At 40.0% G+C, this 13,946-nt stretch overlaps 1 protein-coding gene across 2 annotated transcripts in view; it reads left to right on the forward strand.

The window, feature by feature from the left end:
• The window catches only part of clstn3 (calsyntenin 3), a 30,030-nt gene extending 20,827 nt beyond the window's left edge, over positions 1 to 9,203 (forward strand). For both annotated transcript variants that reach the window (XM_085423278.1, XM_085423279.1), the window contains exons 14-19: positions 3,664 to 3,890; positions 4,021 to 4,182; positions 4,656 to 4,801; positions 5,587 to 5,722; positions 6,857 to 7,041; positions 7,201 to 9,203. In XM_085423278.1, the coding sequence (XP_085279404.1) occupies positions 3,664 to 3,890; positions 4,021 to 4,182; positions 4,656 to 4,801; positions 5,587 to 5,722; positions 6,857 to 7,041; positions 7,201 to 7,350 (1,006 nt within the window). In that variant the 3' untranslated portion in view covers positions 7,351 to 9,203. The remainder of the gene's footprint in view (positions 1 to 3,663; positions 3,891 to 4,020; positions 4,183 to 4,655; positions 4,802 to 5,586; positions 5,723 to 6,856; positions 7,042 to 7,200) is intronic.
• Positions 9,204 to 13,946: the final 4,743 nt, after the last annotated feature.

A 13,946-nucleotide genomic window follows, 5' to 3' on the forward strand; every position in this document is an offset into this window, starting at 1 on the left:
AAACGTGGACCACGCCTCGGCGGTGATAAGGACTGACGTGTGATTAAAGAGGCGATTACGTAATGAACAAGGTGTCTCAAAACAAGCGATAACAGGGAATATCTTATCTCTCTTATCCATTCAGCCACCCAGTAACTGCTTTGGTAAACGAAATCTTTGGGGGGGGGTTTTAATCGTTGTTCTTTATTGTAAAGCAGCCATTAAATAATTACCCAAATGGAAACGTTATCTTTACTATTTGCTGTAGTTGTTGTCGTTGATATGCACAACACACCGCTGCTCAGCTCCTGCATAGTCCGCCTGAAAAATAACCCACATCGGTTCAGTGTTAATCATACAGAGTCACCTGGCTTGGAGATGAAAAGCACACAAACTCTGTTTCCGGGTCAGTGCTCCGCTGTGCTTAACAACTGTGAACCAGCTCCCAGGCTTTAGCAGCCACTTTTAGCTGATGAAAATTTAATTCAGTCAGGCAGAGCGGCACATATACTTCATGGTATATTGTGAATTTATACTCAAAATAGCGTCCTTCCTGACAAATCCCATCTGATCAAACTCTAGTGCAGATATCCCTGTTGCCGTCTTTATCGGCTGCTGTTTTAGACACTTGTTTATAAGATTATCATCGTTATCAGACCAAGAGTCACACTGGAGATTATTTTCCCCAACTAACTGCTTTTAAGTTCCCAAGGATTCAAGGTCATGCACAGATTTTTTTTCCCTCTTAGTTTCTGCTTTAGTGTGCTGGAGTTGTTTATGTTTTTTCTTTACTTGAGCATGTTTTATTGCGTGTGTGAAGATTAGACTGATTTGAGGCCAGGAGTTACCCAGATGGCTGAACAGCAGGCCCTTCTGGAGAGGCTGATAGAAGCAGCTTCTCCCTCTGATAGCGGAAATATAACACACAGACACACACACACACACACTTACGTGCAGCTTAATTCCCTTTCAAATACGATGCCGAATTTTAGTGCAGATGAATAAATATGTGTTATCAGTCTGCCATACATCTGATTTGCTCTTCTTTTCTGGCAGGAAAATTAAATTTGTAAGAGCGGAGCCGCTGAAGTTTGACATTTGCTCTTTTTTTAGTGTCACAAACAGACAGAAGTTAACACGGCTGTGGTGGAAATAGCAAAAGGAGATAGCTGTAGATTTAGATGTTTTTGACACAATCATTGTGACTCAACACCAGGCGATCAAAATGTCAGGACAAGAGAACAAATTCAGTCGTGCAGCAGCAGAGCACACCAAGGGTTGTAGAAAGGTGGTGATCACTAACAGTAGATCTAAGAGTAGGAAAAAAGTGTGGCACAGTCTGTTTTATTTTATTCCCATGGTGCTTCACTCTTTATTGATGTCGAGGAAAGCCCAAGCCCAATGTTCACCCAAGACATCAGTTCACACCGTGCACATGGAAATGTTGCAAAGTTGAAACAGTAAAAAAAAAAAAGATCTTGGTGTTATAGTGACACTTTATGCAAAGGAAAAAAAATACTTATTTTAGTTAAATTTGTGTAATTATAAAGCTAATTCTTAGCTACAATTATCGCAGGGCGCAAAGAGCTTGTTGTTTATTTCTCTAGAGGTGTGTGAGAGAACTACTGCATGAGTGAAGTGAAAGAATACTCTGTACAATGTCTGATAAATTGTCTTAACTCCTGCTACTAGAGTCTGCATCAGTAGTGTCCCAAACCCTTGGGACCTCGACTATTTTTTGTGAATTTCACTTTTAAAAAAAACATCCCCTGATCAGTAAGAAGTCCACAACTGTATGGTCAAAAGAAACAACTATGGCCTGAAAAAAAAAAAACAGGACACAGTGACATATTTAAAAATGACAGCAAAACTCAGACTTCTTACTTCTGCCCCATTAAACTGTACTGAATGGCTCAGTCGCACGGCTCAGTTGCAACTAGGAAACGTTAGTAGTTTCTTACTGCATTGAATGTTTTTGCTAGAAACCAACTGGTTGCCCATAGAGTGAACATGCAGTCTCCTTTAGTCAGAGGGAAATGGTACAGGTTGCCTTCATGGAGGCAACCTGAGTCAGAAGGTTTGCAGTCTAATTTATAAAAGCAGATGAGCAAAACTTGTTAATGACACTTTTCTTTTCAACAGAGGATTCGATTGAACTGGTTGTATTCTAATAACATTTGTCTAAAAATAAGGAGAAATTTCTGATTTTTTGTTTCAAATCTGAGGTTCCTGCTGGACTCTGAATAAAAGGCGTTACTTTGAGTTTCTGTGTATTTCAATTGCAGATTTCCTATTAAAAGAGAGTTTGTCCTTCCCCCTGTCACCAAGTGCTTCCTCATTGTTGGTGTTTTCTGTGTATTACTGTAAGGCCTTTATCTTGAGGCAACTGTTATGATTTGGCAAGATATGAATATTATATTACAAAAAGATTACATTTCAGATCACATCCAGTTGAGAATTCATGGCAGACTCACTCTGTCTTATTGCTGGTTTGTTGCAATTTGGACACACCAAAGTTTCTTTGAATACAGCAACTGACTGCACGTGGTCACAGATCTGTTCCCCATCTTCAAAGAAACTATTTCAGTGCCAGCGAGAGTGCGATGTACACATTCACAATAGTTGTGGCCATGCTGCAGTCTCCAGTCACTGTTTCTCCTACAGTGACTGCAACATTAGGGAATAAACTACATCATTTTGACATGAGGTAGGCCTCAGTCGCACAGGTCTAGAGGGATGGTCGTTTACCCTCTGGCAACCATAGATCATAGGCAAAAGTCTGTATTTCCCAGCTGGTTTATGGTTGTTTCTACTTCAAAGAGGGTGATGAGCTAAAAACCTCCTTTTGAGGTCTTTGGTCACTAGCAGATAGTCCCAATCGTGTGAACAATGCCAACTTGTCTGTAAAAACTCACAAGCACCACTGAAACTTGACAGTGTGACACAATCCAAGAACAGAGCATGTTCAGCTTCAAGTAAAAGTTGTTGTGCCATTCCCCTGCGAATGGTGGTTTCGAGGGGTTGCCAACCGGCCTCTCAGCCTTTGTGACTGAGACCTTTGTAATTACTGATGTTAGTGGACTGAAAAGTCTCAGCTGCATCTCTGCATGATTTAATTTAACTAAAAAGAAGCAAAGTCATGTTACACACAAATTTGAATCACAGCCTCTTCACTGAATGTTCAACAGCCTGAAGACTTCTAAAAAAAAACGAGGCACACTTAATAACTGATGGAGGTTTAATGTCAGTAAAGGAACCTTGACTCTCCACCTGAACTATTGGCAGTCAAGGTGCCTTGTGGGTAATGTAGGCATTGTGTTATGTAGCGCTGAAAGAAATTGTGGAATAAAAAAACAAAAATATATCTGGATCTGATGCATCTGTTTAGATATTTTTTTAAAAAGTGTTGATTGTCAGTCTGACAGTGTTATCCAGGGAGTACTCCATAACCAGTGACCTGTGAGGATGATGGGCAGGAATGTGTGAATCAAATCTCACTGAAATACAAAATATCTGCCACATGGTGACACAAAATGTGAGAAGATATCATCAAACTTAAGATTCATCCTCTGTAAACCAGGCCACTACCTGCAGAGATATTTGAGTCTGGACCAAAGCAGTGGAAGTTTATTTAGCATACACCAACGACATTACCTCCCTCTTACCCTTCTGACTTCCTGACAGATGTTTCAACGAGGAGAGCTGCCTGTCCCTGAAGCAGCTCGAAGCATACTTGGTGGTTCTTCAGCCTGACGCTCCTCAGATCTCTCTGTCTGGGGTTGGGCCGCATCTGGCCCGTCCAGCTCCTGAGTTCGAAGGTCCCCGCGGTGTCCCTCTCTTCCCCGAACTCCGGATCGTCTGTTCCCTGTCTCATGCTGTCAACACAGCTGCACAAGGGATGGAAGGTGGAGGTGAGTCACCCGTCGTCTCTAGTCTGATTTAAGGAGATTTAACAGCAGATTCTGTAGTCTGCACACATTTCTGTCTGAAAAGCGTTAATTGTGTCATTATTTGAGTTTGACCTCCAACATTGTCTGCTAGCTCTGATGTCCGATGCTGTCGCTCACACTTTGGATGGCTGTGAGGTCCAACCACTGGGGGAGGAGCTAAATCCAGAGAGAGAGGAGCTTCTGGTAGACATGGATGTTGTGCGAGAGAGAGGACTAGAAATCATCAATACTACTGCTTATATTGCCATCACAGGTACAGCTGTGCATACACCTCTGTTTTTAACCAGACCTGCTTTGATTAGGTATGAAAAGTTAGGCAGACTTAGGGCCATAAAACCATAATTTATTAGATAATTTGAATTTAGTTGTTCCCATGTCTCTGTTTTAATGTTCCTCATATTAGCATTTCACAGTTCAAACTTAACCTTCTTATTGGTATAACTTGGTTTATGTCACAGGAAAGGAAAACACGTCATAGCATTGTGATTCAAATATTGCTAAGTCTTGATTGGTGCCAATCCTTATAATAAAAAACCCTCATTATAATTAATATATTAGGTTGCCATGAAGTTTAAAACAAAAGCTAACCATCTGATAAGAGAGAGCGACTAATCAGTCACTCCTTTTTAATCTCCTCCTGTTATTTCTCCTTTGTCTCTGCATTGACTTCTTGTCTTTATTTCTGTGCTGTCCTTTTTCCTTTGTTTGTGTTTTGCACCTCCACAGGTGCTGAATCTATCTCTGTGTATGAGGACGTCCTTCGCTCTGTCCGCTACCGACTGGCTAAAGGCTCAGCTCGCTTTGAGAGACGATTCCGCCTGTCCTGTTCTGAGATGAATGGCAGATACACCAGCAACGAGCTGACTCTGGAGGTGAAGATAACCATCAGCCAGTCACATTAGTCTTTGTAGCTGTCAGAGATGACAATGCCAAAGACTGATGGTCACGTAACATCTGAAATGACATAAAAAGCTTGTCTGTATCATTACATGCACACACCGTTGTAATTCAGGTTAGACCTACATTCTTACAGTTTAAATGAGCCACCACCAACAGCCATATTTGCTGTGGAGAAGCAGGGACTTGCATGATTTTGCCTGTAAGGCAGCATTAGGAGACGTGTGCTCACAATTTGGTGCCAGATGGCTGGATGGCAAAGGACAACATTACTGTTTTTTCCTTCCGGGTGGACGTGTACCAGTAGCTCTGATATCAAATGAAAACTGTGGATAAGGAGTTACTGCTGACCATTCTCCACTGACTTCTAGTATCAACGAGGCATTTTCTCCCAGAGAACTGACACTTATGGTTGTGTAGGAAAACTCCAGCAGATCAACAGTTTTTGTAATACTCGTCTGTTGGGCACCAACATCCATGACAAATTCAAAATCACTTCATCTTTCTTCCCCATTTTGATGCTCGGTTTGAACTTCAGCAGGTCGTCTTGAGCATGTTTGCGTACCCAAATGAGTTGCTGCCACGTGATTGGCTGAATATGTATTTTATTTAACAAGCAGTTTATCAGGTGTAGCTAACAACACCCGAGTGTATGTTCCAATGATAACTGCAATTGGAGATGTTGTGAGGGAGCAACGCAGTTTAACCACACAGCCAGTGAAGTCATTCTTTCTTCTTCTCTGTTTTTAATTCTCTGTAGGTGAACTTCCTCCACTCTTTGGACAGTCTGTACCACCCATCCCACCTGCTCGCTTCCCAGCAGCAGTTCCTCCATCCGTCCCACCATGCTGGAGAGTTGAGTGGACACACCCTACCTAATCCACATCGCAACTCAGGTGACATTTCTGGGGGGTTTTTTTAATAGCACCTTTTTCAGATGTCTTAAAATCTTTCAGCATGAAAGATAAAATAATGTTGAATACCAAAACATATAAGTAATTAAAACTAAAGTAAATATAAATTGGACTTAAAAACAGCCCAGTGGGTACTTTTTCCAATATTTCTTTTAAAGGTGACTAAGATCTACAAAGATGTTACAATTTAATAAAAAACAATGGCAAAAACACTTCCTACCTTAATTAAAGTCACAGACACTAAATCACACTGGTGATAAAATACTGCAGTAGTTTTTGAAAGTCTGTCCAAACACGCAGACCTCTGAATGTAATCACCAGGATTTAATCTATATGATGAAAGAGCCTTTGGATTTGGTTACAGATATAATGTGTAACCTAATCCGGTGTCAAACATCTGGCCTGGGTGCAAATTTGGCACCGTTTCACGTATTTTGCACCAGGAGCATTTTGTTCCAAGTTGTTAAGGATTGAGCAAGTCATGAGAGTGGGTTAAAGTGCTGTTTTATCCATTCAAAGGTCTGAATCATCATGGCTTTTGTAGACGTCTTACTGACACAAAGGCTTTTATGTGATTTGCCACAGCAGGATTTCTTTCTACAATGACAGTAGACTGAACGTGAAAAAAATTGAGACATCTTTGACTTTTTCTTTTTTTTTTTAAAACACCTCGGGCTATTCGTCATCTATTTTGTAAATGAATGTTTCGTTGTAGGGTGTTATGTAATGGTTTTACTGCTCCAGCCCTCTTGAGATCAAATTAGCCTGTGTTTGAACCATAATCTAAAATGACTGTACGGCACCTGTATAGTTTTAACGTTTAGCAAACAAACTTAATTTTATGACTATGAACAAAATTAGGTTGTACATATGGAAGTGAGCATTTAAGGCAGGAGGACAGCACACATACACATGACTCAGAATTGAACTACAGTGCTCCCCACGTACCCCATCCATCGCATGTTTTAATAATTCTGAAGAACAACAGCCACACGAGGCATTGGGTGCCCAGGTAGTTGTGATCAGTTAATTGCTGTGGGACTTTGTTGTTTCAAAGGGTGATAATTGGAAAATTGTGGTGTGATTCTTTAATCTGATTGCTCTATTTTATTCCAGTGGTCCCAGGAGCAGCCACCGTCATCATAATGGTGTGCGTAGGTTTCCTGGTTGTGATGGTGATCCTGGGAGTTTTCCGAATCCGCTCAATCCATCGCCGTGGTGAAGGAGCCAGAGGCGGGGCTAAGGAGGGCAGCAGTCAATGGGACGACTCTGCGCTCACCATCATCGTAAACCCAATGGAGGTAATAAAGATGTTTGATTTTCATTCTTTGTCTTATGTTGCCAAAAGTGTTTGCTCGTCTGCCTTCACACGCGTGAACTTTTCAGAGTATTCCCTCCAAAAAAAAACAATAATTATTGATGTGATCACACTTCTTCATCCACTTCTTTTTTTCCCCCAGTCCTACGAGTCTCGTATGGGCATCTCTGCCGACACGGAGGGCGAGGGCGAGGAGGATGAGGAGGTAGCAGAGTCGCCTGACGACGCGAGCGATGACCAGCGAATCATCATCAAGAAGGAGGGCAGAGACGGCAACGCCCGTCGCTACTGAGCCACATGTATCTCTGCACCCGTTCTCATGGAAACCACAACCCAGCTCACCAGTCACACACTCCAACACTTTTAATATCAACGAACGACTAGTATAAGGAATGTAAGCTTACAAACACGACGCACAATGCAGTCACCGTAATACTCCTGACACCCAACGCCATATGTGACCTACAGCCGACAACAGGCTGCCTCCACCTAAATGTTCAGTGGCACAATGTATACAGCTAATGTAATTTAACCACCTGATTAAACCCCACCAAATTTGTATGTGGTGCACCAGTGCTAAATCACAAAATGGTCATGTGTCTGTATAGTGTAATACTGGTTGAATAAGACTGTTTTGTTTAAAAAAAAAAAAAAAAAAAGTAATAATAAGATTGTATTCTATCTTTTGTCTTCGAACACAGAATGAAATCTTTACAAAATGGAAACAGGGACAATTTGTTGCAACATGTAGGCCTCGAGTAGATCTGTAGACACAAGCCTCGATCCTTACACATCTGTTCATTAGACTAACCCGAGAAGTCTGCACAAGCTCTTTTCTCGCTCTTTGCATCCTCTCCTGACGCATTCCTCGGCCAAGTCCAAACACAGAGTAAAGACAGTGGGGTCAGACATCACGGGGTCACGTATTCATGATAAGCTTGCAGGTGTTTTGCTTTTGTTTCTGTGAGAACACTTTATGTTTTATTAGGAACTTATTTAGCGTCCACTTCATCCTTAACCCAAGCTGGCACTTCTGCAGCGCTCCAAGAAGGCAGACTGAGAGCCGCTCGGTGTGGTTTCTACTTCAAAATCGAGTCTTCGTAAAGTTTCAGCTCGTGACACAAAATGACAAAACATCACCTCGTACAATAAAGCTGGTGTAACCTGACCTCTGAGCCCCCCCTCCCACACACACACAGTGACCGCTGCAATGCCTCTAAATGACTCTGACTGCACTGTTTGACTCACTGCACACTGCTCTTACAGTAACTGCAAGACGCCACATGCACACACAAACAGAAACACGCAGACACACTCCATAACGCTACCCGTGCTGTTTCCAGAATGTCCGCTCAGCTTGGGCAGTTTTGATTGTATTGATTGTAATGAATTTTCTGTACATACGATGATGACTATTATGATATTATTGTTATTACTATTATTATTGCAGCCACTCTTCTCTTTATCTGCACATTTGGAGAGAAAGCTGATCATCATTTACTTTTCCCCATTTGAGTAATCACCCTTAACAGCATCGAAAAACAGTATAATAATAATAATAATAATAGTAGTAGTGATAAGGATGATAATCCCTGGCTTGATGAGTGTCTATTAATTTGTGTGTAATATTGTTGTAATTTAAGAACTTGTCGATATCACAGAAAAAGGAGGGCACATTGTTGTGATACCAAGAAGCGTCTCACTCATTTCATCTCGCGCACTTCTTGCCGATTATTTTTCACATTTCAAAATATTTCTTTATTATTTCTTTTTGAATTTGATTTCCACCACATCCGGTATTTTCGGTTTAATGAATGTACAACCGTGTGCTACTCCTCACCTTTCCCTACCCCACCGCCTTTTCCCTTCACCTCTCCCTCACTGTCCCTCTGTGTCTCTTGCTGTCCGTCTGTGTAGCCTATCAATGTGCAGTGCTAACGCTGTCAGTAAATAAAAGCCTGTTGTTTTTGAGTGTGATGTTAAGAAGGAATAAACATTGCATTGATTAAGAAATTATATTATTACTATGTTACTATTCAAACATTACCTGTAATTATTGATACAATGACAACATGGAATATCCTGACTAATTGTTATTGAGAACTGTCGGAAAACATTGCGAAATTCATAATAAAAACACTATATGACGTCTCCATGAGAGGGTTTTCTTGGAAATAACAATATTGTAAGTATGACTTTGCACATGAAATTTAACCCTGAAGATTGAATCTTATATTACAGATTATGATATGATTATAAAATCTATTGTAGAACATCAGCATAACTTCGTGCTGAAAATTGGGGGGATCAAGATCTCTGTCTAAATAAATAAATAAATAAATCTGGGTAAATTCCCATATGATTAAACATGCAACTATTTTGCTGGTATTAACCGAATTGAGTAAAGAAAATCAACAGCCTATTTATGCAAGATAATTTATAATTTTATTGGGGTTTTTTTTGGTTGGGTCTGATTATCGGGGGGGGTCATAACCCCCCTAACCCAACCGCCCCCAACATGTCTGGCTGGATAACCACAAGGTTGTGTGATGAGCCCTTTCCTCTGCTCCCTCTTCACCCATGACTGCAGACCTGCCGATGGTTCTAACACCATCATTAAGTTTGCAGATGACACCACGGTGATTGGCCTCATCAATGACAACGATGAGGCCGCCTACAGTGAGGAGGTGGATTGTCTGGCTGAGTGGTACAACACAAACAACCTGCTGCTTAACACTGAGAAGACCAAGGAGCTCATCGTGGACTACAGGAGGAATGCTGACCCACATCCACCCATCCACATTAAGGGGACGGCTGTGGAGCGTGTGAGCAGCTTCAAGTTCCTGGGAGTCCACATCTCCGAGGATCTCACCTGGACGACCAACTGCTCCAAGCTGGTTAAGAAGGCTCACCAGCGCCTCTTCTTCTTGAGGACTCTGAGGAAGAACCACCTGTCCTCAGACATCCTAGTGAACTTCTATCACTGCACCATCGAGAGCATCCTGACCAACTGTATAACAGTCTGGTACGGGAACTGCTCTGCCTCGGACCGGAAGGCGTTGCAGAGGGTCGTGAAAACTGCCCAGCGCATCGCCGGAGCACCACTTCCTGCCATAAAAGACATCTACAGGAAGCGGTGTCTGAAAAGGGCTGGGAAAATCATCAAAGACCCCAGTCAACCATCACATGGACTCTTCACCCTCCTGCCCTCTGGGAGGCGCTACAGGAGCCTCCGGACTAAGACCACCAGGTACCGGAACAGCTTCTTCCCCACAGCTGTCAGACTCCTGAACTCTGCCTCCTGACATCTGACTCACATTAAACTCATGGACTGGACATACACACACCCACAACCACCTACACACACCCACAACCACCTACACACAACTGTACCCTCAAACACACAATAATATGGACTGAACCACCACTCACAACCACTAGCACTTTATATAGCCTCTGTAGAAATTATCCACATATCTTACTTATCTTAACTGCACTACTGTATAGCTCTGTGTAAATAATCATTCTGTACAATACGATAATTTTTAATTCTACAGCTGTTTATAACCTGCATAGTTCACATTTCTGTATAACTATATATCTCATATTTCTGTATAGTTTTTCATATTTATATCCTGTACATAGTTTATACTCACTACAGCCTGTACATTCTTATAGTTATAGCATATTCATAACATACCTCGATACCATGTACATTATAACATACCATAATAGACCCATTTCTGTAATATACTTACATATCTATATTATTGCTAATATATATTTGTAATATATCTGTATCGTGGCTAAAGCACTTCTGGATGGATGCAAACTGCATTTCGTTGCCTTGTACCTGTGACATGTGCAATGACAATAAAGTTGAATTCTATTCTATTCTAACCCCCCTGGAAATTACGCCCCTGGCAGAGAAACACTGGGGAACTAGAACTAATATTACTAATAATAAAGACAAGACTACAAATCTGACAGTCAACACCAGAAAAACCATTAAGTCATAACAAGGACCAAACAGTCAATACTAGAATATCTTATGAAGTATCCAGATGTTTGAAGAAGAAAGCAAAAGCTATAACCATAAAACAAACAAACAAACAACAACAAAAGTAGCTCACGCAATAATTTACCGATTACAAAAAAGAATCAAAATGAAACAGGAAGGTCAGTAGAAAGTTTCATCAGTGGAATAACAAAAGATTTTAGTGCTGGAAAAATATAGAAAATCATTCATGCAGCAATTCTAGACAACAGCTAACAAATAAATAGACATACTTTAAAAAGGTAACTCGAGTAGAGAACTACTCAGAGAAATAACAATTTTGGAAGTTTAGTTAAAGGTTTACATGAAAAATTCAAATACATGATAAAATAGTCAAAAATTCTAAAAATCTGAGCACGTTTTGGATATTTCAAAACATTGGTTATGGTTAAAAGAAAGAACACCCTCTTTCAGTTCTAAGGCGTTATATCAGAACATAAAAAATAATGTAGTCCTTAGCAGTTCTTAAAACGAGGTAAAAACAAACTCAGATGAATAAAAACCCGCCACGTGTCATTATTTAACAAAAACTAAACAGTTGAGGCTTGTAGGCATTCATTTATGCACAGCTCTCTTAAGGTCTCAGCACAGTATTTCAATCAGGTTGAGCTCTGGACTTTGACTGGACCATTGCAACACAGTGACTCTTTGCTTTTTTAAGCCACAGTGTTGTAGATTCCCTGCTGTTCTTTGGACAATTGTCCTGTTACGTGACTCAGTTTATAAAAAGCTCTAGCTGTCAAGAACATGACCTCACATTGGATTCTCTTTTATATCTAAAAGAGTTCATGGTCAGCTCAAAGACTTAAAGGTGCCCCGGTCCTGTGCCGGCAAAACAAGCCCCAATCATCACCGCTTCACTGCTGTGTTTGGTAGTTGATATGCGGTGTTTGTGCTGATAATGCTGTATTTGTTCTCCACTTTGGTGTTGTCTCTCCAAAGCACAATGTTCCAAAAGCTTTGTGGTTTGTTCAGATGTGGCTTTGCAAACAATAGCCATGCTGCCATATTCTTTTTAGAGAAAATAAATGTTCTCCTGGCAACCCTTCTGAACAAACCATACTTGTTCTGTCTTTTTCTAACTATACTGTCATGAACTTTAACATTCAACATGCTAAAAGAGGCCTGCAGAGTCTGAGGTGTAGATTTTGGGCACTTTGCAGTTTATCTGAGCATTTTCTGAGTTTTCCACTTGTAAATAATCATTCGATGGGCAACAACAACTGCTTCTCTAAGATCACTGCTAAAATCTTTCCTTCTTGACACCGTGTTAACGCACACAGACCAGCACACTGCCATAACTTTTATAGAGGTCCTTTTGGGCCTTTTGTTTGATTAATTGATCATCAGCAGACATCAAAATGAATAATTGGCTGCTCCTGGCTGCTACTTACCCTCTTAATTACCATGTACTCAGTGGGTGTGCTTATTTTTTCACACATTGCTTCTTCTTTTTAGCTTAACATGTGTTAAATAAAAAATAAAAGAATTCAGGAACTGTAATAAGCATGATAAGCCAAGGATTATCATAATTATTCTGAACCCAAATGAAAATTTTTTCACTTTGAAACATGTGGAAGACCTGAACTTGGCTGTTTGTGTTAGTACCATGTGGTAAACCTGCCACAGCGTGATGTGAGGATTATTTTCCTTATTAGCTTGGCACAAGCATCAGTTACATATCAACCTTTGTTACAGTACGGCAGCAGATTTCTGTCCTCTGTGGCTGCTTCTACTTAAATAAATGACAGTAAAATGAAAGAGAAAGCATTCCGATCCTTTTTTAAGCAAAATGATCAGTTCAGCAACACTAAATTTACATTAAATGTCCTATAATTCAAAATTATCTGATCATGTAAAACTAACATGTACTTAAAGTGTGACACACAATCTATAGCTCAAAGATTTATATAACTAGGCATTACATTGTGTGTTTTTCTATATAGGTATGCTTTTACACTATTGGCGACGTGTTTGGGATCAGTGCTGAAAAATGAACATATTGCAATTCATGTTTTCCAGATGGCCCCTATGCCTTTCTATGTTCATAATTCCATAAATTTGGACAAGATCCCCAACACCACTGGCTAAAATGCAGCCCTAATGCAGCCCTTTGCTGGATTTTTTCCCTAATTTGTAAGGACATTAATTTCAGATACTCTTCATCTACTGAACTATACTTTTTTTATTTGTTTTTTAAGGACACACTGCACACCATGCTGAGATATACCAGGTTTCGACTCCCAGTGCATTTTCACAGTAATGCATACACAAATCCAGAGTATTTGTGCTAGCATTTAGCAAAATAAGCATTTCTCAACTGATTAGAAGATTTTCTTTAAAAAGTATTATATGTAGTCGCAAATGCTGTTAAAAGCACTTTTTTGATTCTGTAAAAATACAGATTTATAGAATAGAATAGAATAGAATAGAATAGAATTCAACTTTATTGTCATTGCACATGCACAGGTACAGGGCAACGAAATGCAGTTTGCATCCATCCAGAAGTGCTTAGTGATATAGATATATTACAATATATATTAGCAATAATATAGATATGTAAGTATATTACAGAAATGGGTCTATTATGTTATAATGTACACGGTATGAAGTATGTTGTGAATATTCTATAACTATAAGTATGTACAGGCTGTAGTGAGTACAAGCTATGTACAGGATATGGACAGGATATAAATATGAAAAACTATACAGAATATGAAATAAATAACTTTATGTCTGTCAAATTGTGTTATCTTTGGCATTATTCAGATTCAAGTAAAGAAATAAGAATAAATGATGTGGTTTTATGATAAACTGCTAGTAATAAACTC

Source organism: Rhamphochromis longiceps, linkage group LG11 (genome assembly GCF_057381845.1).
Source record: "Rhamphochromis longiceps isolate RC_006_pf linkage group LG11, R_longiceps_female_GT1.1, whole genome shotgun sequence".
In the NCBI taxonomy this organism is placed as follows: domain Eukaryota; kingdom Metazoa; phylum Chordata; class Actinopteri; order Cichliformes; family Cichlidae; genus Rhamphochromis; species Rhamphochromis longiceps.